The sequence below is a fragment of the Thalassophryne amazonica genome, chromosome 17 (assembly GCF_902500255.1).
Source record: "Thalassophryne amazonica chromosome 17, fThaAma1.1, whole genome shotgun sequence".
In the NCBI taxonomy this organism is placed as follows: Eukaryota; Metazoa; Chordata; class Actinopteri; order Batrachoidiformes; family Batrachoididae; genus Thalassophryne; species Thalassophryne amazonica.
The window spans coordinates 28128379-28154688 of record NC_047119.1 but is presented as its reverse complement, the minus strand read 5'-3'; the positions used below and the strand labels follow the sequence as shown (position 1 = coordinate 28154688).

Sequence of the window (26310 nt, the reverse complement as noted above, 5' to 3'; positions counted from 1 at the left end):
AGAACGATACATTGGTCCCTTCACAATCCTCAGTCATCAATCCCGCCGCAGTGAGGCTCCAGCTTCCGGCCTCGCTGCGGATTCATCCAGTTTTCCATGTCTCCCGGATAAAACCCCATCACACCTCACCCCTCTGCACCCCGGGTCCGGCACCACCTCCTGCCCGGATCATCGACGGGGAACCGGCTTGGACCGTGCGCCGGCTCCTCGACGTCCGTCGAATGGGCCGGGGTTTTCAGTACCTGGTGGACTGGGAGGGGTACGGCCCCGAAGAACGCTCCTGGGTGAAGAAGGGCTTCATCCTGGACCCGGCCCTCATGGCCGACTTCTACCGTCGCCATCCTTACAAGCCCGGTTGTGCGCCAGGAGGCGCCCGTTGAGGGGGGGGTCCTGTTGTGTGGGCCGCTGAAGAGGTACTGCTGGCCCACCACCACCAGAGGGCGCCCTGCCTGGAGTGCGGGCTCCAGGCACCAGAGGGCGCCGCCGCCGTACGAGAGCAGTCAGGGTGACAGCTGTCACCCATTACTGGACACAGCTGACTCCACTCAGCCCGGGGGTATATCATCAGGACGGCGTCTCCACCTCAGTGCCGAGATATCGCCTTAAGACTGAGGTAACGTTCTCTGCATTCATAGTCTGAATAACCAGCTAAAACTTGTTAAACCTTTTCAGGACTGCTGACTACTGATAGCTAAATTGCTTGGATAAGTACTCACCTTCCTGTTATATATTGACAAGAGGTGGAGGCGGCTCTTCCCCTCTCCGTTACTGGGTGCTGTCGCATCCACACCTGTGTGTTGTTGCTCTCTCCCGCCAGCAGTACCGGATCCGACGAGCGGAGGCAGTGGCCACCTGGGAATTCGGGACTTGGCGGTTCCAGTATTTCCAGGGTTCGGTGGCAGAGGAGATCTGGGTGGTTCCGGTTCGACTGAGACGGACGTCTCCTACCTTCGAGCCTGCCCACACGACACCAGCGGATTCGACCCCAAATTGTTAATTGTTGTATTCGTTGTGCTCGTTTCACAACAGTAAAACTTGTTATTCACCTTTCTCCATTGTCCGTTCATTACGCCCCCTGTTGTGGGTCCGTGTACCTACACTTTCACAACAGTTTAAGGAAAATAATGTAAATGTGTCCTTACTCTGAGGCTGTGTAAAAACCTATGCATGTACACTGTAAAATACAAATGAATAAAAGCACTAAATGAAAGACTCCATGCCCTCCAGATTGTTAACACAATAAGTCAAACACAATAAATGCTATCATCTTGTATGTATTCAAATTAAAAGTGCATATAATGGTGCATATAATGGCAATAACTTTTTCTTATTGCTTATGTAACATCCCATATAGACCTTTACTATTGGAACTTCCTGCCAATTGCTCAATGCTGCCATCTGCTAGATGGTTGGTGGAAATTAGGAGCAGGTGTGGTCGAACCTACATGTAGCTTGTCTGCCACCTGCTGGACATGTCTGAGCTTGGTGCAGGGAATAAGCATCATCAACCCATATGATGAAAATTATGAGCAGGTATGGAGTTGTATGTAACCTGAAATAAGGCTGATTAAGTTTTTTCCCCTTTTTAAAGTTAAAAAAATCAAGACGAAATGGAAATTTGGTCTCTGGTACCAAAAACTGGATTGCTTTCCTATAGAAATTGCAAAATGTCGTCCCCCCCCCCCTTAACACGCAATCTAAAATTGACTGCATTTATATAGCACTTTTTCCATCTGAATCTCAAAGAACTTTACATTGATACCTCACATTCACCCATACACCAATGTCAGAGTCCTACCAGGCAAGGCGCTACACACCGGGAGCAACGTGGGAATTAAAAAACCTTGCCAAAGCGCTTGCAGTAATTTTCCAACCTGACAGGAGTTTGAACCAAAGATTCTCTTGCCCCTGGCCCACCACTTTAGCACTAGCGCATCACCTCTAGCATGTACATGAGTTACAGGTAGGTTTGCCAACCGTCCCTTGAAAAACGGAATTGTCCCTTATTTGGAAATAAAAGTGTGCGTTCCGTATTGACCTGAAACGGGACGCAGTTTGTCCCGTATTTCTGTGAGAATCAAAAAGTCTGTAAAATGTCAATGGAATTGACTGGCGCTTTATATGGAAACTTACGGTAAATTTGATCCCAGCCTCTCTCCTGCTTTTCACCAATGAGCTGACAGACATGAGTTGACGATACAGAATCACTCTTATCTCATTGGTCGAGGGACATCTGCTCGCAAGAAGATACCGACGTCATGAGCCGACGACGGTCGCTGGACGATAATAACATAGCAGCATGGCTGATATCGATACAGACACCGACACTGGCACTGCAGATATGCCTACGGACAGCAGTGTCTGTAACGTCGTTACTACGCCTCCTAAAAAAACAAAAAAACAAAAAAGAATGCAAAAATACAGGAGAGAATGAGAAAAGGAAAATGGCTGGGTGGAAAAGGTGCGCGACAACAGTATTGTTTACTTTTCAGACTTTATTTTTTGCACTTTTTATTACACTAAATGTGTAAATGTGCACTGTTACATTGTTTTGGATGATGCAAATTTTCTATTGTTTTTTTTTTTTGTTAATTTATACAATTTTAAGTTAAGCAATAGCACTACAGAGATTTATTTTTAAAGAAGACAGAATGCTCATATTGAAATTGTGAGTGAAAATTTATTTTGCACTAAAAATAAATTGCTAAATAATAATTTGTTTTCCACGTGTTCATATCAGAACAAATGCATGTATGCATCTACCTAAATTCAGGGTCAAGTCAACAGTCAAATGGTTAAAAATCGTTTCACACAGACGCTGGGAAGGCTGAAGGCAATGGTCAGTCGGCCGGTCGGCCCTTGCGGTGAGGTGTCCCTTATTTATTTTTCAGAGAGTTGGCAACCCTAGTTACAGGCTCATTTTATTATTTTTCTCCATACTTTCTTTCTGAAGCCAAGAGACACAGTCAGATTGGTATAAAATATTCCAAAAGGTGTTTCATCTGTTAGAAGTTATCAAACTGTAGTAGTGTGTTTACGAGGAGGCCCGTTTGCGGGAAACGCGTTACCTACCTTATTGTTTGATGAAATGATTGTTCCAGACTCAACATGACCTTAAATGTGCAAGTAACAGATTAGAGGTGGTTTTTAGATGGTAACTTGTTGATAATGGAAGTTCTAAGTGCCACACGTTTCTTAATATTTTTTAAGTTAACTATAACCATCTAGCTAGTTTAGACATAAAACACTCCGCACCGATAGGTGGCGGGCTTCAACTTTTTGTCGTACACAAGCGCAGCCATGACAGAACCGAGGAGGAAAAAGGAGGGTTTAGTTCACACACGTGTTAAGAACATGTCTGCTCACGGTGTAGTTATATTTTGACCTGATATAAAGTGTTTTAAGAGTAGTTTGATGCTGTTTCGGTTCATAATAATAATCTATAATTGATAGCAGCGTGTAAAAGCGCTACAGGATGGCTCAGAGAAAGAAGAAACCGATGAAGAAGAAAAGACACCCAGTCAGCAGAGAACCGGAGGCTGATTCTGACGCCGGAGACTTTGAACTGGCTGCGGAAATTAAGGACGATGATTATGTAAGAACTTAAAACTATACGTTTTTTTTTTTTTTTTGGAATTGATATGTCAATTTACCAGTTTGTCCTATATAAGCGTTGTTAGTGGGGGTATAGCTCAGTGGTAGAGCATTTGACTGCAGATCAAGAGGTCTCCGGTTCAAATCCGGGTGCCCCCTTAAAATTATTGTATTTTCTTTGATAATATTTTGTGACAGCTCAGTAGATTTAATCTTCTGCGCCACTTGTGTATTTAAAATAACTGCTAACACGGCGTTCTATATAAAGCACAAGATTTCCTCTCCCAACATTCATTAATTACTTCATATCATTCATTACTTGATCCATATATGATATGTTGCATTGAGGTTTGGGGAAACACATATTAAATAAATACAAATCCAATATTTTTATTACCAAAAAAGTTATCAGTAATAAACCATATCATGAGCCAACAAACCCACTATTTGTCTGTTTATATATTTTGAAATTCTCAGACTTGGTTGATTATATCAGAATACAAATCATGTATAAAGTTAAAAAATAAACTTTTACCTCAACATGTCCAGGATCTGTTTAAAATGAGGGAGTCCATTTATAATCTGAGAGGAACATTATTATTTGATAAATTAAAGACTTGAACTACTGTAAAAGTCATTGTGTTTCCATAAACGGTGTAAATATTTGGAATAACTGTCCTGATACCATTAAATTATTTGGTACCTTAGTTGGCTTTAAAAGACTTTATAAAAACAATATAATTACTTGTTATGAAGAATTAGGTTTACAAATTTTGTTATGTTTTTTTGGATTGTGTGTTGTGCACTATTGCTTGTTTTGTTGTGTTGAGAAATTTGTATTCATTGATTAATCTACATTGTCTGTACTTTTTTCCTTGCTATTTGTTGTTATGAGTATATATACATACATATATTATTTTTTCATGGTAAATGGGTGGGTGTTTATAAGCTTTTGTTTCTGCCTACACCCTTTCGGTCACATGAAACTGTGAAATTGTTTTTTGAGTTTTTTTGTTGAGTCTGTGTGTGTGCCAAATAAATTCATTCATTATATCACTTTATATATATATATGTGTGTGTGTGTTTTGGTAATTTGAGAAGGGTTTGTATCGCAAAACTGTAGATGAGTGGCCGCGTGAGAGTGAGAATGGTTTTATTTTGCATTTGCTTCACTTAATGCAAACTCTGATTAAACATTCTATTATTATTAATAATATTACTATTATTATTTGAGCAATTGCTGCTGATACGGTACTGTACACAAATTGCGGAATTGTGTACAGATACTGTAGCTACAGTAATGATATGGTAATCGTACGGCTTCCTCTGTTCAGCAGCCTGGTGTTGTGTACAATGAAAACACAGAGATGCAGTGAAGATATAATACACAGGTAAAAACAGGAAAATGTGAGGGAGATGCTAAATGGGTGAGGTGGAAATAAGACACCTCAGTACACCTCATTCATTCGGCTGCTGGTGATGGTAGTAATACTAGTGCTTATAATAGTAGTAATAGTACTGTAGTAATAGTAATCGTGTATGAGGGCAGCATGTAGTAAACAGATGAAACTACACAGTATCACGTTTCATAGTACATCACCCTGACTCTACCTAACAATTAAGTTTTGAGCTTGAAATTTGTCAGTTACTTCCTGCGCTGTTTCAGTGCTGTGATGTGCCTCTTTATCATGCCATAATAATGTCGGTTTGCTATTGGATGCTGTACAATGTAGCTGCTTCTTATTTTTTAGCTGGTATTGTTTACTATTTCCTAGTTTTATCACATAAAAAACTACCCCCCCCCCCCCCCCCCCCAAGTTGTTGATGATTAAAAAAAAATCAGTTGAAATGTGTTGGTGTTCCAAAATCTTGTCAAAAGTGGAACAAATAAAGAAAAGCTATTATAAGACACAATCTTTTCTTTAAAAACAGCTTTTGTTCTTTTAAATACATTTTGAAATATTGATTTTTGTATGGATTACTTTGGCGTATGTGGTACTTTTGTCATTTTTTCATATTTTGTTTCTGGTCCCACAGCCAAAAAGGAAACTGCCACGGTTCCCCACGTCGTCGGACTGCCTGTCAGATGTGGAACCCGACACCAGGGAGCTGGTCAGGGCCCAAAACAAGAAGAAAAAGAAGTCTGGGGGCTTTCAGTCAATGGGTGAGAGCCCATGAGAGGTCTGCATGTGTGCTGTTGAGTCATGTGAAATAAAATGCATTTGTATTGTCCAGTAATGGGGTACAGAGTGTGGCACATGGTCTCCGAAAGCATCCTCACACCAAAATGTGTCGCAAATGTGTTGTTCACACATTCTCGTACTTCTCAATCCCATAAGCGTTATCATGTGATGATGTCATTTCAGGTCTCAGTTTTCCCGTGTTTAAAGGGGTCATGAAGAAGGGCTACAAAGTTCCTACTCCGATCCAACGAAAGGTTAGTCATCGTCACCTCAGGGTCCTTCAGATTAAGCTTATGACTGGAAGCAGCTCGGTTTTTTGACACCTGAACCTTCTCTCTTCTGCTTCAGACAATCCCAGTGATTTTGGATGGCAAAGATGTAGTCGCCATGGCTAGAACCGGTAGTGGTAAAACCGCTGCCTTCCTGGTGCCCATGTTTGAAAAGCTCAAAGCTCCTCAAGCCTCAACAGGAGCACGAGCCCTCATCCTGACCCCCACCAGAGAGTTGGCCCTTCAGACCATGAAGTTTACCAAAGAGGTCAGACTGTCAGCTGAGCAGGTTTTCACACCACCCTCTTTTGGTTTGGTCTTTTAGTTTTATGGGAGAGTTGTTAAAGTTGTCCCGGAATAGTTTAGTTTTTTTTTTGTTGTTTGTTTTTTACTCATGTAAAGGGCTAGATGTCTTTGGTACTAGGTCTCTTTGGGGATCCTTGGGTACTGCTGGAATGGTTTTGTGTTAAACAACTGCTTACTTAGGGAGACTTGGATGAGGAATACCACTTGCATTTTGGCTTGTGCCTATGTGGTGTGCTTCTCTGGGCATGATCCAGCACACAGGTGCCTCAGTCATGAGGACCCCAATGACTGGAGAAGGTCAAGGGGACACCCATGTTTCCCCGGGCTGCAGCAGATAGATAATTACTTTCAGAGGTTGAGGATGGGCCGGTTGACTGCCTGGGTGGTTGGCATCCAGCACCTGGGGTGGTTCTGTGGTGTGATGGATGTGATGCCGCCAAAGCATGCTCTTACACTTACTGAGAGCTTACTGAACTGAGAGCCTACACAGAAACTTGCACTTCACTTGTTTGACCAAAAGAGGTGGTCTCCATCTTGGTTAAATTACATCATCTATCAGAACATATACTGTGCGAAATTGTTTCCTTTTTTTTTTCCCTCATTTGAACTTTGGGATCAGTTACAGGAAATTTCAGCAAAGTAGCCTCTTGTCAGTCACTTTATTTGTTTCTCCCAAAATGAAGTAGCCCTAGCTTGCTCGATTAGTCACACTGCATCGGTAATGATTTCGAGAATTACTGGATTTGCGGATGTGAAACACACTGCTGTTTATATCAGATGTCATTACATCTCTATGGCTGTATGAAGCCATGATAACCACTGTTAGGCTTGCTAACTGCTAGCAAGATTGTGTGTGCTAAAATGTGTGTGTGTTATTGCGTGATAGAGCTTTTTCTGTTGTTGGTCCCAGATTGTGGAATGACCTGCCTCTCTGTATCAGACAGGCAGACTCTCCTCTAGCCTTTAAATCTCGCCATAAAACTAGAGCCCGACCGATACGGATTTTTTGAGGCTGATGCCGATAACGATATTTGGATGAAAAAAAATGCAGATAATTGATAAATCGACTGATTTGCCTATAGCCTATAAATCAGCCGATATTATTATAATTTTTTTTAAATGAATAAAATGTTCTTGTTTGGACCCATAACAAAAAAGGTATGAGCTAAAAGCTTTGTCCTCATATTGATTAACTTTATAACAGAGAACAATTTTCAAGTTCAAAAAATGCAATCAAGAATTAAACCTTTGTGAAATTAGCAAATACATATCCTTAAAAAGAGTTGTGCAGTGGAGCCACATGGCGCAAAGCAACGCCGTGATGAAGCCTCACAGGACATGCTGGGGCATGTCCAGCTCATGCTCAATTTCTCTGATAATCACACGACTGAAAAGCAACCGACGGCCGTCTGAAATCCACCTGAAAGCCGTCCTGTGAGACCTAAAAATAAAAAGGTCGGATACTTTTCTAACAGACCTCGTACATCTGATCTCACTACATAAACTGAATTAATCAAACTGAGTTGAACTGAAACGGGAGAAATGTGGGGTGAATGTAATCGCAAAGTTATTACAAACAACATTCTTATAAACTTACTTGTATGCTTTTGTCAGCCGATCAGTGCAGTGTGACGGTGAACTATGGGGCCGGTGATGAACACATTTAAGCAGGGGTGTAAGCAGCTCTCAGTTGAATGGAGTCAGAGCTCCAACTACTGGACAAACGGTGCAAGGACATTTTACATTGCTGACACAAACATTATTTCAGTAAGTGTTCTGTTTATGAGAAATTATCTGTGTTCTGTTGGCAAAATTTCGGCCGATAGTGAGTACTATGAAAAGGGCTTATATCGGCCGGCCAATATATCGGTTGGGCTCTACTTAAAACATATCTTTCTTTGGCTTTTGACTAGAGGGTTGATGATTTTACTGTTTTAAAGACTTATATTGTTGCCAGTGTTATTTACCATGTGATTATTTATTTATTTATTTATTTATGTCTTTGTTGTGCAGCACTTTAGTCAACCATGTTGTTTTTAAATGTGCTCTACAAACTGGATTGGACTGGATTATTGGTTTCTTTAACTGTGACCAATTGGTAGTCAAATGTGGCATGTTGATGTAACAGCGTCTGGTAGAAACAGTTGTCTGTGTTCCTTTCAGTAAGTCTTAGGAATTGTTTTTCAGTGGTCTGTCTTGTTGGTGATGTGCAGTTTATGTATTGTAGCTTGTCTTACATATTGCATATGAGCTTGAAGCTGATAGTACTAATGCCAGAGTAATAACACTACTGCAGCAACACAATAAGTTGAACTGGCAGCAAACCTGTGTCAGACTTCCAACCAATCAGTTGCAAGTAGATGGAACTGTAAAGACAACAGGGCCGAACTTTAATATTTTGATGTGAACTATTTTGACTTTGAAAAACATAATCTTGGTTCAAGTTTTCAGGTGTGAAAATATTCTTAATTTTATCTAATTATTTTGCTTTGTGTTCTTTCTTTCTAGTTGGGAAAGTTCACTCGCCTCAAGACTGCCTTGATTGTTGGTGGAGACAGGTGCGGCTCTCCGCACATCACGCGCACTGTTTTATGTTATGGGAATATATGAAGTTTTGGAATTCTGGATTTAAATGTCTGTGCTTGTTTTTGTTAGTATGGATGATCAGTTTGCCGCTCTCCATGAAAACCCTGACATGTGAGTATGCACACAAACCCAGTCAGAAGCTGCTGTTCTGGATGAAGGTCTAGGAGTTCCTGATATTACCCAACACTCATCCATGTCCTCTCCCCCAACCCAGAATTATCGGTACCCCGGGTCGTCTCATGCACGTTATCCAGGAGATGAACCTGAAGCTGCAGAGTGTGGCGTACGTGGTGTTTGACGAGGCTGACAGGTGAGACGCGCGTGTGTGTTAAATCTATGTCTTTCTGGAGGATCATATTGACTCATATGAGTGTGACCGGGCGCTTGTTCCTGGTCCACTCAGGCTCTTTGAAATGGGTTTCGCCGAGCAGCTTCAGGAGATCATCCGCAGACTTCCAGAGACCAGACAGACTCTGCTGTTCTCTGCTACGCTGCCAAAACTGCTGGTGGAGTTTGCTCGAGCTGGTAAGACAGGTCTCCTTTTATTTTTTATTTTTAAATCCTTTTTAGCAGCACTTCTGTTTAATGTAGTATGAACCAAAATTCAAAGGATGTTGGGGAGGGGAAAAAAAACTTCAACTTGATTGTTAATTATGTCATTAATTAGTTATCATAAGCAGGTTTTTGCTGAGGATCCAGTTTATGGTTTTATTTCCAGGACTGACGGAACCCGTGCTAATCCGTCTGGATGTGGATTCTAAGATCAGCGACCAGATCAAGGTATTGCTGTTGAAATGTGAGAGATTTAGCATTAGTAGCTGGAGAATACAGCCTAGTATTTAATTACTGCTATTAAACACAATTCCAGTTTGCCCTGTATTTTGGCTTGACCTTCTCGAGTGCCACTTGCTAACTGCCAGTAAATTTTAAATTGACCTTGTCACAAGAACTACTTTTGTTGGAATATATTGTCAGAAATAATTGCAATAAACACTATTATTATCATTTCATGACTATTTTATACCACAGGTAATGCAAGTGCACCCTTTCAAAGGGCAATAAAGTATTAATTTTTAGAAATAGTGAAACTAGGGCTGCACCTAACGATTGTCATTATTAATTTGTTTTTATTTCTAGATTAATTGATTAGTTGTGTGGTCAATAAAATGTCAGAATGGTGAAAAATGTCAGTCAGTGTTTCCTTAAGTCCAAGATGATGTTCACAAATGTCTTGATGTGTTCACAGTCCAAAAGATGTTCATGTTTTTGACAGAGAAGGAAAGAAATCAGAAATTATTCTTCACATTTAAGAAGATAAATCAGAGAAGTTGGACATTTTTAAAAAGTAAATGACTCAGAACGATGAATTGGTATTCCACATATTTGGCAATTAATGTAATACTCTATAAATAAATGAGTCTGCGTGTTGACGAAGCAGTGCATTCTGGATTGAATTTTTTTCCGTTCTTTTCTACAAGTATATGCACAAATTAGTCTCGAGTAACGTTATTTTCACTTCAACTGTTTCGTTGTTGGTGTGTGTGTGTGTGTGTGTGTGTGCATGCGCAAACATGCGCATGCATGTGTGGTGGTCAAGTAAACAAAACTCATTACTGAGCTCAAGAACAATCATCCAGTTGATAAGAGTTTGATCACGACAGGCCTAGCAACCTGACCTATAGATACATACAGTTTTAGAGGTAGATTTAAATCTTAAAGCTAAATTCTTTGTTCATAATTGCCTCATGTTCCTGTTTCAGTTGTCATTCTTTCATTTGCGTGTGGATGACAAGTCGGCGCTGCTGCTCCACCTCCTGAGGAACGTGGTGAAGCCTCAGGAGCAGACGTTGGTCTTCGTTGCCACCAAACACCACGTTGAATACCTCAAGGAGGTGAAATACTGACAATAAACTTTTTTTCTCCAATGAACTTCACTGTCCCACTAACATGTCATCGTAGTTCTGAAAGCATCTGCTTTGTTTTCTAATGCGTTTTATGTTTTTTTTTTTTTTCTTTTTTTCCATAGCTGTTATCTTCAGAAGGCATTGAGTGTGCCTACATCTACAGTGCCCTCGATCAGACAGCCAGGAAGATCAACATTGGGAAGTTTGTTCATCGAAAAGCCATGGTGCTCCTTGTAACTGACGTTGCAGCTCGTGGTATAGACATCCCCCTGCTGGACAATGTGATCAACTACAACTTTCCTTCCAAAGCCAAACTCTTCCTGCACAGAGTTGGTAGGCAGATCGTTTTCCCTTAAGAAGGGGAAGAAGCGTTGGAGGGTAATTTGTAAAATGATGGTTACTGATAGCTGGGCATCGCCCATCTTTTCCCGTCAGGCCGTGTTGGGCGCGCCGGGCGCAGTGGCACAGCCCACAGTATGGTTTGTCCAGATGAGATGCCTTTTGTTTACGACCTTCACCTTTTCCTTGGGAGGCCTCTTCAGCTTGCCACACCTGAACACACAAAAGGTGAGCTTTGGAGAACGTGTGGCTGCTGTGTGAAAGAAATGAGCGAGAGAAAGTCATAAACTGCTACAAAATCTCCCACGTCTCTCCACCCCCTCCTCCAGATTCTGACAGCGTGTTTGGCCGCGTTCCTCAGAGTATCCTGGATGACGAAGGTTCTCATTTGCTCACATCCCACAACAACTCACTGGACCTTCAAAACTTGTACAGAGTCTCAGAGAACGCCTACAAGCAATACCTAAAATCCCGACCAAACCCTTCACCCGAGTCCATCAGGCGGGTCAAAACCACAGACCTGTCCGTTATAGCGGTCCACCCATTACTAGGTCTGTTTGGATGAGAATGGCCTAAAGACCAGTGATGGTGAGGACGCTGTCATAGGAGTAATGCCATTTTATTTGGTCTTGTTTTAGGGTCAGGACTCGAGAAAACAGAACTGGAGCGCCTTCAAATAGTCGACGCCATCAAGGGCTACAAATCGAAATCGGTGAGTTTGACAGTGATGCGTTAATCTTGTGTAGTTTTCTGCTGCTCCGCAATAACACCAAAAAAATGCTGTCGTCCTTTCAGACCATCTTTGAAATCAATTCCAGCAATAAGACGGTGGCCAGTGAAGTCATGCGGGTCAAGCGTTCCAAGGACACGCGGTTAGTTGAAAAATTTACTAAACAGAGAGAAGACCTGGTGGCAGAGAGCAAGCTGCAGCGCCGCGCCACCACCGAACAGGCTTCCACCCTCAGCACAGGCACAGTGGAGGACAATCCACAGGTGAGAAACTTGGACTCAAAGCCGGTGTCGCAGACTGAACGGTCCCCCCTAAAAAATCGGTCCGCCCTACCTTCACTGTGCATGTGTCATTTGGGACCACAGCAGCACGTCTGAGACGGACTGTCTACACCCAAAGTTATCACATGGAATAATGTGATTACTAACCATCAGATGACAAAATAAAACTTCTTAATCATTCTAAAGTTAGTTTTAAGCAGAAATGAGGTGATAATCGGTGAATCGCTGCTGGCGCTCCGAAATGACGCATGCACAGTAAAAGCAGGTAGTCAACAGGATTTTTAGGGGGGGCTGTTCGGTCTGTGATACTGGCATCATAAAGAGGAATTACTGAAGGTAGGCAGCTTATGAACATTTTTGATTGCTGTGAATACTGAGAGCAAAACCAAGAGGAAGAAGCTTCACCTGAAACGCTCCAGATATGTAACCAAAAATGGAACGAAGATAATCTACTGATTCATTAAAGACCTGCAAACAAACATTTGGAGAGTATATAGGAATTTCCCTGTCAGTTTGTCCATATAAGCACAAATTCTCCAAAACTATTCGGTGGATGTCTGTGAACAGTGGTAGCACACCATGTGAAGATGTGCATGAAGGAAAAAGATTCTGGTTCATCCTCTTCACTGGGGAAAAAAACATGAAACTTTTGGTGGTGGGAGTAGAATGTAAAAGAACATGAGCTAACATTTCTAATGGACAGTGTGGGCTTTGGACACAGTAGCTTAGTGGTTAGCACTGTTGCCTCACAGCAAGAAGATCATGGGATCGATACCCACCTGTGGCCTTTCTGTGTGGAGTTTGCATGTTCTCTCCGTGTTTGCGTCGGTTCTCTCCGGGTGCTCCAGCTTCCTCCCAAATCCAATTCCACACAGGTTAGGTGGACTGGAAACTTTTAAATTGTCCGTAGGTGTGCGTGCAGGTGTGAATGTGTTTGTCTGTATTTGGCTCTGCGACAGACTGGCGTCGTGGCCAGGGTGTACACCGTCTCACACCCTGTGACTGTTGGGATAGGCTCCAGCCCCCTGAAACCCTTGATTGAAGTAAGCGGTTGAACAGTGTCGGCTTTGTTTTGGTTTAGTCTGTACGTTCCATCGGTGCTGTAATTTAATATTTTTACATTTATTGACCCAACATTTTAATGGTAATTTTGTCGTCTGTTGATAATGGTGTCATTCCAATCCATTCCACCAGGGGGTGTTTTCAAAGGTTGTAGGTGGGAAGAAGAGAGGCCTGCAGGAAGATGGAGAAGCCCGACCGCTGAGCAAGAAAAGCCGACAGACAGGCAGAGATGAGGAGTTCTACATCCCCTACAGACCCAAAGACTTTAACTCTGAGAGAGGGTGTGTGAACACACCAACCACTTTTGAATGAAAATCAGACCTGATTAAAATATATATCATATCTGTTTTTATTTGTTTTTTTTTGTTTGTTTTTTTTAGGTTAAGTCTGGGAGGAGAGGGCAGTAGTTTTGAGCAGCAGGCTTCTTCGGCTGTTCTGGACCTGATGGGAGACGAGGGAGAGCAGTTCAGCCAGCACACAAAAATGATGAAATGGTGAAAATTTGCTTCTCCCTTACGTTGTAATAAAAACACTCTTCCTCTCATACATTTTGACATTTCATTCTGTTCACATTTTTTGCCTTTTTTATTTTTAGGGACCGCAAGAGGAAGCGTTTTGTGAGAGAGACAGGAAATGAAGACCAAAAGAAGAAGATAAAAACAGAGAGTGGTCAGGTGGTCAGCAGGAAAAGCCAAAAGAAGAAGTTGTATCCTTTGAACATATTTGCGTTCCGTCAGGTGTATGATTTTAATCACCATTTTGTCACTTTTTTTTTTTTTTTTACCAAATTTGGCATTGGGTAGGTTTCATTTTAGTTCTGGCCACCAGGGGGCATAGTCTCTGAAACGTGTATGCAGACAAAAAAGACTTCTTGTATTGTAGTGCAGCAGATAGAATCCTACAGATGGTGATACAAGCACCAAAATTGGCAAAAGCACACCTTAGATCTTACTCTTTTGAAAAAAAAAAAACGAGCCACTTGACTTTTCAATAGGCGGCCACGTAGAGGTCAATTGAAGAATTACATAGGGATCAAAATATAAAAATGCTCCAGTCATATTGAAAATTATACCACATTATTTGTCTGATTTGTAAAGATTCCAAAATGTATAGTTTGGACTGTCTATGACTGAATTCTACAGAGTTATGGGGTAAAAACAACAAGAATGGTGACAAAGTTCAGTTTCAGTTTGTACAGGGGTCAAAAGTTAAAGTTGCTCCAATTTTGTTCAAAGGTGAAGCTAATTATTGGTTGAGTTAATAGGGTTTCAAAAAGGAATAGTTTGCACCATGTATCATGCTTAGTTCACGTTACAGGGTAACATATGTTACATGTCATAGAATTCAATGGACATCAACATCATTTGACCTTTACTTTAGAGACCAAGCATTCAACACAGTCAAAACTATTCCATTTATTAATCCAAGAAGCTCAATCAATAATTTGCACCATTTTTTACTAAAATTGGAGCAACTTTAACTTTTGACCCCTGTATAAACTGAAATTGACCTTTGTCACCATTCTTAAGGTTTTTACCCCATAACTCCATAACATTCAGTCATAGATAGTCCAAACCTAAACCTTTTTGGAATCTTTATGATCAGACAAGTAATGTGGGATAGTTCTCAATATGATTGGAGCATTTTTATATTTTAACCCCTGTGTAATTCTTCAATTGACCCCTACGTGGCCGCCTATTGAAAATTCACGTGGCCTGTCGGTTTTTTTCAAAAGAGCAATGTCTAAGAAGAATTTGTGCTGCATTTGGTGCTTATATCACCATGTGATGTATTGTTCAGTTATTTGCTGCACAATTAAGATGAAGCTCAGCACAAGGTCCCCTCAGTAAGATTTTGGGCAAGTTCAGCTTTGGGTGGGTTTCAGTTCTAATTGTGGCCACCAGGGGTCATGATAAAGCCATAAGGACTTCATGTATTTAAGGCCTTCCTTTGCAAGTTTGAGGTTGGGTTGCAGGTCAGGGTGAGTATTTGTGTCTTTCTTGTAAATGCCATATTGAGTTGTTGTGACTTTAACGGAGTGTCAGCTATGAGGAGTGGAAGAAAAAATACAAGGTTGAGGACGGAGGATCAGATGAAGAAGCTGGAGGAGGGAGGAGGAGGGGTGCAGGAGGTAGGGGCGCGTCTTCAATCTCAAATTTAAAGTCACATGTCAAACTAGCGCTAGCTGATGTGGTCACAAAGCTAACGAGGTCACTTTTCTCAGGTCGCGGGCACGGCCGGCGAGGCCGTCCCTTCCAGAGCCCAGCAGGGTCCCAGCAGGCGCCCGATGGTCGGCGAGTGCGCTCAGAGCTGAAGAGCAGCGCGCAGATTCTGAAGCAGCGTAAAAAACAACAGAAACAGAAATTCCTTCAGAGCGGCGGCTTTAAGAAGCTCCGCGCCAAAAACAAAAAGTGGCTCAGCGAAATGAAGAAGTCCGGATTTGGACGGGGCAGTCAAAAGAAAGGCAAGATGAGGAAACGACTGTGAGGACAGACTACGAATGCAGAAGGATGCGAGTGTGAAAGTGTGATGGTGAAAGGCACTCATAAGGAACGACAAATGACCGATGCCAATATTCACCTGCAGGGTTTTCCGTCGCCTTTAACACTTTGAAAGACTAGATGAGGAAAACGTTATTAGACTTCACCTTAATCTTGTTTCCTTTGGTGTGAATATTACTGAGTTTGCTTCTGTTGTCTGTAAACCTTTGAGTATGGAAAAATGTTTCTACCCATTAAATGATCCCAAAATACAAGAGACAAGTGTTTATGATGTCATATACAGCTCAGCACTACTGTGCACAGCTTTCCTGAATGGAAATGAATTATGTTTGCAGTTTAAAAGAAAATTAGCCTTATCATGGATATTTTAATTAATAACTGTAATCAGGCTGTAGACCTTCATCCTGACTGCAGGTCCAGTTTAGACCAAAGGCTGGTGCTAAAAACTGTGCACATCTACTGTTTGCTGTTCAACAGTGACTCCTACTGGGCTGAACTGGAATAAACTTGCAACATTTTAGAAGCTTTCTTGGTCATCCATTATTAAACTTGATCCCTAAATCCAATCATTTTTGTTATTATTATTAAATCAAACCTCCTCCAAACCTTTGCAAGTTTTCATGTCCATGGGGGAATTCTTTCTATTGGGGTTTCAAAATATAATAGATTATTTTTGCAAATGTACCAAAAACATTTAAATATTGTTGATGGTTGGTTGTAGGTTGATTGAAATTTGATATACTTCTGGGAAATTTAAGCCACAAGAAGACAGTGTACTGTATCTGAATCTGTAGAGTAAACACCCACTTAAAATGTCAAAGGTCACAGAGTTAAAAAATGGTTCTCTCTAAAATGTGACCAACCTCAAAATTGAATGAAAGTACATTTGAATAAATAATGATTCTTTTTTCCTCACTTCCTTTGCACATTTACCTTGAAGAAAAAAAAAAATCAATGTGCTGCCCACTTTTGGTGTAAAACTAGTACTACAATGGCTTCATTAGTTAGTAAAAAGAATGTCACAAAAGCTTTCAAACATACTGCAGTACAGCAGGTCAAACTAAATCTGATTTAAAAAAAAAAAAACCTGGAAAGCAGTAATTTTGCATTTGTTTATTTTATATATATATACAAACCTATGGAGTCACAATCTGAAGGCAAGATGTAAAAATATAACAATGCTAAAATATCCTGGCTCTATGAGTGTGTACTTTTTAACGGCGTGTGTGTGCGCATACATGAGCTTTGAAAAGACCGGAAGTTACATTTGACTGCGTGTGATGCGCATGCATGTTGACATCTGCGAGATGTCTTGTAAATCACTCAAAAGGTGTTAACAGGTTACAAAACCGCTTTGTTTATTTCTTCTCTTTTACATAATGTATGAGAAACATGTTAGATTTACACAGAAACAGTGGTTTCGGAGCAGATTCCGCCACGTTGGATTAGCAACCAGAATCATCCCCCCCATCTTGAAACTTGTTTCTACCAGAAAAACAACGAACAACAAAAATGACAATGAAATGATATGGCAGCACCCCCTCCCTCCAAATTATGAGTCTTGTCAACATTTTGAATTTCAAAATCATTATTGTGAAGTAAAATTGGTGATTTCTAACTAGTAATTTAAGGTAAGAGATACTAATAAATTTGAAGTCATAATTTTATTTTTTATGTCAAAACCATGACTTAGGATGTCATAAGGGACTTTTTAAACTTTTTTTTTTTTTTTTTAAACAGAATTTCTACTTGGTATCCTATGATTTAGAAAATTGAAATGTAATTTTTTTTTTTTATTTCGTTATTTAGATTTTTATTTTTTGGTCAGGTTTCCAGTATTTTCGATGTCAGCACAAAGTTTGATTAAAGGCTGATTTTGGCTGTGTTTGCTGTGAAACAAATGGGTGACTTGTCCCTTTGCATTTGGCATCCATTTACTTTTATTGCTGTATTTACTATTACATTTTCTTCTATGTGATGTCAGTTTGCACTAAACACAATCAAAATATCCATTTTTTTGTTGTTTATTTTGTGATCCTGTCTAAGTCAAACATGTAATCATCCTGCAATGAAAATATTTTTGTGTTTATATTTATTGTGATAAATTTATGGTTTTCTGGCACTAATAATGAACTGGTCTTCTCACATGTGAAAAGCATCACACCTGTCTGGCTGTCAAATGACTGTGGGATTTATATCCTCCAGAAGATACAACTGGATCATCAGCAAAAGAGGATGGTCTCATTTCTTCAGCTGCTGAAAAGGTGCAAAACATGACCCTGTGCACACCAGCCTGAGAGGACGAGGAGCCTTATGAGACAAGTCTCTCACTCCATCTGGATGTAGTTACAGTGTTGCTGGTTTTTGACAACATGCTCACGATCCATCGTAATTTATCCATGGCTGCAGTTACTGGCGGGTGGAGCCTCTTTCGTGAAGATTTGTGGCCCCTTTGTGAATGCTGCTGGGTGGGTGATAGGTGGGTCAAGTATTTTGACCAAACACAGCAGGAAATTGTCAGAGGATACACACCAAAGCATCACTCATGGGGTCTTAAAAATAATAGACAATCATAACACAGCACTATTGTGTCTCTACTACGTAGGCTAAAGTAAAGATACTGTAAAACTACAGCTGGACTGTCTGACAAATTTGCAGTTTATTCCAACTATATCAATTGTTTTACATAAATTTATACTTGCTTCTGCCTTATTTTTCAAAATCAAATATGAATGATCGGGAAGAAAGATCAGACTCGGGATCGCAGGTCAGCAGTTAGAAATAAAGATCAGCGAACAGGATCAAACGTTCGTGATCAGGATCAAAGCTCAGTAATTAGGATCAAAGATTTTTGATCAGGCTCAAAGATGAGAGGTCAAGATCCAAGACAAGAATCAAAGATCAGCAATCATGATCAAAGATGGGTAATCAAGCTCAGAGTTGAGTGAACAGGATCAAAGACTTAAGATCAGTGATCAGGAGCAAAACTTGGTAGGTTCACAGGTCAGCAGTTATCAACTATCAGTAATCAAGATCAAAGATCTGTGATCAGGCTCAAAGCTCAGCAATCAGAATTGGATTCAGGGTCAGATGCCAACAGTCAGGATTAAAGCTTTGGCTAAAAGGTCAGCAAACAAGATTGAAGAACAGTACTCTGCCCCAAAGTTCTGGAATCAGGATGAAAGACCAAAATTAAAGGTCAGCCATCAAAGATGAGCGATCAGGACCAAAAATGTGCATCAGGTTCACAGGAGATAAGTTAAAACAAAGATGAGCAATCAGGATCAAATATCAATGATCAGACTGAAAAATAAATGATCAGGACCAAAGTTCAGCATTCGAGATTTGAAGTTGGTATCAAAGATAACTGAACAGGATCAGAGGTCAGAACTAAAGGTCCACAATCTGGATTAAAGCTCAGAATAAAAAAAAACACAAGTAATCATGCTCAAAGTTCAAAAATCAGGATCAAAGACCAGAATCAAAGATGAGCAAAGATGAATGAGCAGGAACAAAGATCAGTATCAGGTTCACTAGCCAGCAATTACAAAAAAAGATGAGTCATAATCTCAGAATAAAACAGAGGGATGCAAATGGTATGTTATGTTCTCTCTGAGCCCCCTTCTAGCTGTTTGTTGTGTGTTTTTAAAGATATTTTAATTACGGTAGCCCCATGAATTCTTGCACACTTATTTTTCTTCTTCTTCCCTGTGTAACAAGGAGTAGAAGGCAACAACATTGTTTAAACAATTGAGCAAGTTGGAACAGAAGCCAAAAGGACAGACAGAAGGATGGAAAAAAAGGAACACTTGACTGGATGAAACAAAAATTTCCAGTAGACTCATCGTTAGCAGACAAAGGTCAGGAAGTTTCGTACGTCAGCTGACTGCTGAAATACACACGAGTTATTTATAAAGAGTCATTAGTGTGGAATAAAGTCCAGACAGGGTCTGCACTGTCATCAGGGACCAGAAGAAGCCAGAATGAAGGAGGTTCGTTGCTCGTAATATCAGTTAATCCTCGTGCAGAGATACAGCCGGCCTTCGCCTCATATCGTCTGTGAAGCCATCCCTCACTCTCCACGTCTATCTGATGGCTCGCTGCTCTGCACTGCTGCAGGGACGGCAGCTTTATCTTTATTTAGGATTCCCAGGACTGACACAGAATCCACTTGAGATATGCCAAAGAGCCTGAGCATCAGAGTGCAAAACACAGGGGTCGAAATGTGATGCAGTACGTGTCACATGTATATTTACTTAGTTATCAGACTCATATCTTATTGCACGAAAGAATTTGCAAAACTTTTTTATTGATGCTTTTAACATTTGTCATTTTCCAGTAAGATTTACAAATGCATTTGTCTCATTGCTGATGCATTCCAGGATGCTCTGACATCACAGCGCTCACACGTGAATGTGTAGCTGTGCAGGCTGCAGTTCATTCTTAAACTTTTGCATACAATCCGATCCGTAGCTATTTGGACAGTGACACAATTTTTTGTAATTTTGCACCTGTAAACCACCACAAAGGAGGTGAAATAAAACAAGATGTTATTGTAGTGTAGACTTTCAGCTCTTATTTGAGGAGTTTAACAAAAACGTTGCATTAACCATTAAGGAGTTCTCTCCATTTTTAGAGACCATAAATAACAGGACAAAATAAATATACTGATTGTGGTTCATGTAATTACTGCCGGTTTTCTTCAGACAAGTCAGGGAATAGATGCATGAACATTTCCAAGTCAGGGAATGTGTCTTGGACTTCATTTACATAAATTGTTAAGAAATGCAAACACTCTGTTACTGTATGGTGAATCTGTCTCGAGCAGATAGTTCCAAAAAATCAGTGACCGTGCAAGAATTAGACAAGTGAGGAAAGGCACCAAGACCCCCCAGATGATTCTCAAGCAGTAGGCTTCTGGGATAGTGTTCAAAGAAATTTAGGATAGTTCAGCTTTTATCTGTTGCATAACCAGTCAGGACCATATATTGTTTCTCTTGGATGGTACATGATGGAATGTACTTACCATAGCACTTTACACATAAGTAAACAAGTTTATCCATTTGTGGGTTTTTTTTTCCTGTTTTCTTCCAGTCTGTGGACTGTGTCATTTGTGACATGGGCATAGGCAGTGGGGCAAGGGGTGGTAACAGCACCCCAATCCCCAATAATAAGAATAACTAGAGCACTGTGTTCGTAGAAGGCAAACCTCCGCCAACACTAGTTACCAATTCCACAAATTTTACCTTGGACAAAATTTTCAAGGTCAAAGTTCTGTTAGAAGTGGCTTTTCATAAGCTAAAATATAATAAAAGTGACATGCATCTGCACAAAGCTTCTTCGTGGTACACTGTGTCCCAAATGGGAATTACCAAATTTTGAGTCCACAGTGAAACAGGAAATGTCAAATGTTGAACACTTCCTGGATCGACACTTCCTGGATTGACAATAGACGAGATCTCGTGGGATCTCGCGGGAATTCAGTGGCAAGTTGTGAATGAAACAGGAAGTGCCAAATTTTGCGTTCACAATGAAACAGCAAATGTCAAATATTGAACACTACCTGGGAAAGGGCAGAGCTAGAGGAGAGTTCAGGATGGCACTGGACTCCCCTGAAATCTGATTGGACATCCCAGGTGCCACCCCAGATGATTGACATGTCATAGCAGTACACGTCTGGTTGAAAAGAGCCAGCTGCATTTTGAAATCAGTGGCACATATTAACTGCTAGGTCCCTCCTGTACAGTAGTTGGCACTGTGTACCAATAAAAGTTCTAATCCACCTTAGTAGAAGAAGAAAAATCTTTGGGCCAGATTTGAACCTGAACATATTGTCTGAACCGTGGACTCCTAATGACACCAACGTTATATCGGTGAGTAAACGACCGTATTTTATGCCAGAAATGAGGTCCAGGTCGTTAAAAGTGGCATTTCTTCTTTAATTTGGGTTGCCTTATGTATACGTGTTTCTCCGGTGATTTTAGATGAATAAAACTAGCAGGCAGTTAGCTGATTCATGCTCTGTTGGCTTATATGAGATGTAAGATGCTCATGCTGAATGAAATGCTGCTATATTCCTCCTCTAGTCTGTATAAAAGCTTTGGACTACACCATGGTGCTGTTATATTGTGAGTGATGACCGAAAGATGGTGAATTGCATCGGTAACACCTTGTTTAATGATTGTTTCACAGCGGTTACATTCAACAGCACAAGACATCTACAAGTTGAGTCTTTAACTGATAAGTAAAGATAGTTACTTTAGTTATTTGAAGAAACATGATCCAGAAGAAGCTGTCCTTCCAGTCCTTATTGGACTGGAAGGACATTTTTTTTTAAAATAACCTCTTAATTTTGCTCTATGAAGGACTTTTTGTTTTTTAAATAACCCCTTAATTTTATTCTCGGAAGGACTTCTTCTTTTTTCTTTTTTTTTCTTTTCTTAAAGAACTTCTTAATTCTGCTCTGACACCAGGATGATGCATTTCACTTAAAAAAATACACCTGCCCTTGAGTGTTTCTCAGTTGCCCTCAAAAGTATTGGAACACTTGGTATTTCACACATTTTAATTTGTTTATGTCATTTCAAATACAAAAAAAAAAAAAAAAAAAAATCTAAAAATATCTTCCTTAAACTCAAACTCAAAGGAAATCTCTACAACTTCATATAAATGAATTAGAAATATAAAATACAGCTTCTTCATGAAGTGGTGTAGAGGAGGATTTTCCGAAAAGAAAACCTGAAAGTTCAGCTACAATTTGCCTTTTTTGACAGTTATGAATTTTTGAAAAATTGTTCAGTGTTAAAGATAGGGATTTTTCCTGACTTTGCCCTTTGACCTACGACCTTGAAAATTGAATCAGTTCTTGCCTATCAGGATATGAACTTTCAGTAAAACGTTCATAATGATATATATAAAAATTGTAGGCTCCAGGCTTTTCACAAACAAACAAACAAACAATCAGGGTCAAAAACATAACCTCCTCCAACCTCATTGGCAGGGGTAATAATGAATAGACTTTTGAACAGCTAAAACATTCAATCAGTATTACATTGAGTGTCCTAGTTTTACTCCTACAATTCTGTGTTATGTGGAACTGAGGAATGATATAAAAAAGTGGTTTGCTTAACTCATAAAAATAAATAAAACAGAAAAGAAGTAGCTTTTATTGAAGGTAAATGTTTCTCCCCTTAATGCATGGCAGCGCTACTAGCATAGCAATGGATTGATTTTTAATGTGCTTGCCATATATTTGGGCTATTTGGTTAAATTAAGGTTACTTGCCATGTGGCGAGTACATCTGACCCCGAAATTGCACAGTGACCTCTGGAGCTAAATGTAGAGCCCTACTTCAAGCACATCTTGTTTAATTTGAGCTCATTGTTGTGTTTATTGTCCAAATACTTATGGACCTGACTGTGTTCTTCAGGAAGAAAAAAAAATGCACAGCTGTTGGGGCTAAAATAGTGGTTCCCAAACGTTTTATGTGCTGCCCTCTTTGTGAAAGCCAAGAAAAGTTAGAGAAGTACTGAGGTCATATGGTCACGTTTCATTCCATGCGTCTGTGTTCCTTGTTACATCTTGTTACCAGAGAATACAATGAGCTTGTTTTCCCGCAGTTATCTTAATGCATTATCAGAGCAAATACCATTTTGCAGATATATGCGCGCTGTGCTTGTTCGACTCTTCCCTGGGCAGCCGTCCCTGCAGTCTGGCTCTCCTCTGTTCTCTGGAGCTTCATCTTATGATAAGATTGCTGCCCTTTTTCAGGCTATCGCTTACGAGCCAAAAGGCCACTTGAGGAATGACGGGGCCAACATGACTGACATTAGCAGCTCTCGTCTCACTGATTTCATTGTTCCACCTAGAAAACCGCTGACAGCTAATTAACGACTGAATATCGAACGGGGTCTTCTTTTGTCGTATTTTTGTGAAGGTCATATGGTGCTGCCCTCTGGACGGAACTCAGATGTTGTGTGGCTCGGTTTATTGTCATGTAGCAATTACCGTATGCTGTGGTTTTTTTTTTTTTTTTTTTTTTTAAGAAACCAGCAGCTCATGAAGATGTCTGGAACAACCTGCAATGCAAACCTTAAATTATATCTTCAGATCACAAACTATAGTCTCGAAGACGACAGCTACCTAATTAGAAAGAAAAGTGTCTGTTGGATTTTGGTCAGCTGTTGGACAATTTAGCATGAACTGAATGGGACCAGAATTTGCGAAACCTATGACGTTTAAGTTTTGTTCGCCCGCCCTCAAGTGACCGAGTGGGGTACATTTTTGTGCACAATTCTTCTAATTTTAATTGGAAAAAGCTTTTACCATGGATTTGTCAATCTATTTGTCTTGCATTCGTTCGTAGAATTTTGTGAGGATCGGTCGAGCTATGTGGCAACTTGTGCGGGGTCACTTATGACCCGCCCCGGAAAGATCTATGAGACTTTTGACATTATAGCTACAGCCCGACCAATATATCAGCCAGCCGATATAAGCCCTTTTTAAAGTACTCACTATTGGCCGAAATTTTGCCGATAGAATGCCAATAATTTCTCATAAACAGAACAGTTACTGAAATAATGTTTGTGTCGGCAGTGTAAAATGTCCTTGCACCGTTTGTCCAGTAGATGGAGCTCTGACTCCATTCAACTGAGAGCTGCTTACACCCCTGCTTAAATGTGTTCATCACCGGCCCCTGTCACACTGCACTGATCGGCTGACAAAAGCATACAAGTAAGTTTATAAGGATCTATATCCTTATCCTGAACCTATATCTAAGTTGCAACAAGAGGTACAAGATCAGATGTATTTCACAACTCTTTTTAAGGATATGTATTTGCTAATTTCACAAAGGTTTAATTCTTGACTGCATTTTTTGAACTTGAAAATTCTTCTCTGTTATAAAGTTAATCAGTATGAGGACAAAGCTTCAGCTTTTAGCTCATACCTTTTTTGTTAAGGGTCCAAAGAAGAACATTTTATTAATTTAAAAAAAAATTATCGGCTGATTTATCGGCAAATCAGCAGATTTATCAATTATCTGCATTTTTTCCATCCAAATATCGTTATCGGCATCGGCCTCAAAAATCCATATCGGTCGGGCTCTAATTATAGCTTCAGTTGGTATTGTAATTTACCAACTTAAAATTAAAAAAATATTTAAAAATTTTTTTTAAATAATTAAAAAAAATACCTTATTACATTAGATGACAGACAAATATATTATAGAGTGAAATAAATATGAAGAACCCCAAAACAATCATTTATATAGATGTATTCCAATGTAAAGTCAATGGGGTCATATTAATCGCTAAAATATGTTGGTCGCTTGAGGGTTAAAGCTACAGTTTGTAGGATTTACTGTCATCTAGTGGTGAGGTTGCAGATTGTTATGCTGTTGCTGGTTTTGATTTTGTTTCTCTTCACGTTTTTGCTTTGGTGACTGTGTTTCATGATCTCTTGCCTTTTCTTGTGATAAGTAATACTGTATGTATGATCCTCCATTTTACTAAAACATGGGTTCTTGTTAGCCTGCACTAGTAATAATTCGACAGTAGGGTAGCAAAGCACCGATTCCTCTTCTTTTTGCTTCAGTATTCCGGCTGCCCTGTAAAATGTCAAAGGTGGAGTAAGTATGCCTCCTTTGGGCTTCTGTACCAACATGGCAGTCCAACATGGTGGCGTCCATGAACCGCCGCCACTCGCATGTAGAGCTGAAGGACTTTTTTCTAAATTTCTGAAACACTTTGATTCTTGGTTGCAGGTAATTCTTCATCAATGATCATATGGTTACAAATGCTACATACATTTCGACTAATAAACTTCCCTAAACCCTACACACTGTAGCTTTAACCATCACTTTAAAACAAGCAACATTTGTGCTAGTGTACGTATGACCCTACAGTAATTGTAACCTTTAAACATGAAATTGAGAATTTGATAGGGATGCACATACCTGAAGTGTTCAGCAGGTGTCAGTGTTCACCATGTGGTCAGCACAATAGATTTTTATGCAGACTGGAGCAATCTTCAAACATGGGTGTTTCAAAGGTTTTGAAAGGTTTCTGAGCAATTTATCAAGTTTGTAAAAAACTTTCGTTTTTATGAACTGATTGAGTAAAGGTGAGGGCTGTATCTGGCCCCCGGGCTACCAATTGACAACACCTGGTTTAGCGTGAATTACCTGTTTGCATTATCCCTGATTATGAGGGACTTAATGACCTCCTGACTGATGACCTTCAGGGCTAGGGACATCATACCCTGCCATTTCTCATTATTATTTTTCTGCTGTTTCATGATGAAAACATGATTTATCAAAACCAGAGTACTGATCACTTTCATGTCAAAAACCTCATGTGGTTTTGGAAATGTAGCACACAGTTTAAGACGGTCTGAGTTTCAGGTTCTGCTGTCTTAATCATGAGTAAAACATCAAATGTGTTCTGATTACACAGAATAGAAAGTGTATCCAGAAACCACCTGCCAATTTAGGAATATCTTTTATTTCCAGAGCGCTGCCTCTTTGTTATGATGTGTTACTGCTGTCAAGCTGTAA

General features: G+C 40.1%; 1 protein-coding gene and 1 non-coding gene across 6 annotated transcripts in view; both read left to right on the top strand.

The window, feature by feature from the left end:
* The first annotated feature begins 3324 nt into the window (after positions 1-3324).
* Positions 3325-26310, top strand: part of ddx54 (DEAD (Asp-Glu-Ala-Asp) box polypeptide 54) — a 31468-nt gene continuing 8482 nt past the window's right edge. The window contains exons 1-20 of one of the 5 annotated variants that reach the window (XM_034192466.1): positions 3325-3595; positions 5632-5758; positions 5961-6031; positions 6126-6314; positions 8861-8910; positions 9008-9049; positions 9153-9248; positions 9342-9463; positions 9657-9718; positions 10699-10830; positions 10965-11175; positions 11278-11409; positions 11511-11732; positions 11820-11893; positions 11977-12174; positions 13387-13535; positions 13635-13748; positions 13850-13960; positions 15300-15376; positions 17165-17172. In XM_034192466.1, coding sequence (XP_034048357.1) covers positions 3476-3595; positions 5632-5758; positions 5961-6031; positions 6126-6314; positions 8861-8910; positions 9008-9049; positions 9153-9248; positions 9342-9463; positions 9657-9718; positions 10699-10830; positions 10965-11175; positions 11278-11409; positions 11511-11732; positions 11820-11893; positions 11977-12174; positions 13387-13535; positions 13635-13748; positions 13850-13960; positions 15300-15376; positions 17165-17172 — 2307 coding nt within the window. In that variant the 5' untranslated portion in view covers positions 3325-3475. Of the gene's footprint in view, positions 3596-5631; positions 5759-5960; positions 6032-6125; positions 6315-8860; positions 8911-9007; positions 9050-9152; positions 9249-9341; positions 9464-9656; positions 9719-10698; positions 10831-10964; positions 11176-11277; positions 11410-11510; positions 11733-11819; positions 11894-11976; positions 12175-13386; positions 13536-13634; positions 13749-13849; positions 13961-15299; positions 16343-17164; positions 17173-26310 lie in introns of those variants that run through there. The other 4 variants (XM_034192463.1, XM_034192464.1, XM_034192465.1 and 1 more) reach the window with 4 other exon arrangements.
* On the top strand, positions 3682-3753 carry trnac-gca. The gene has a single exon. It is a non-coding gene; the product is annotated as a tRNA-Cys (tRNA).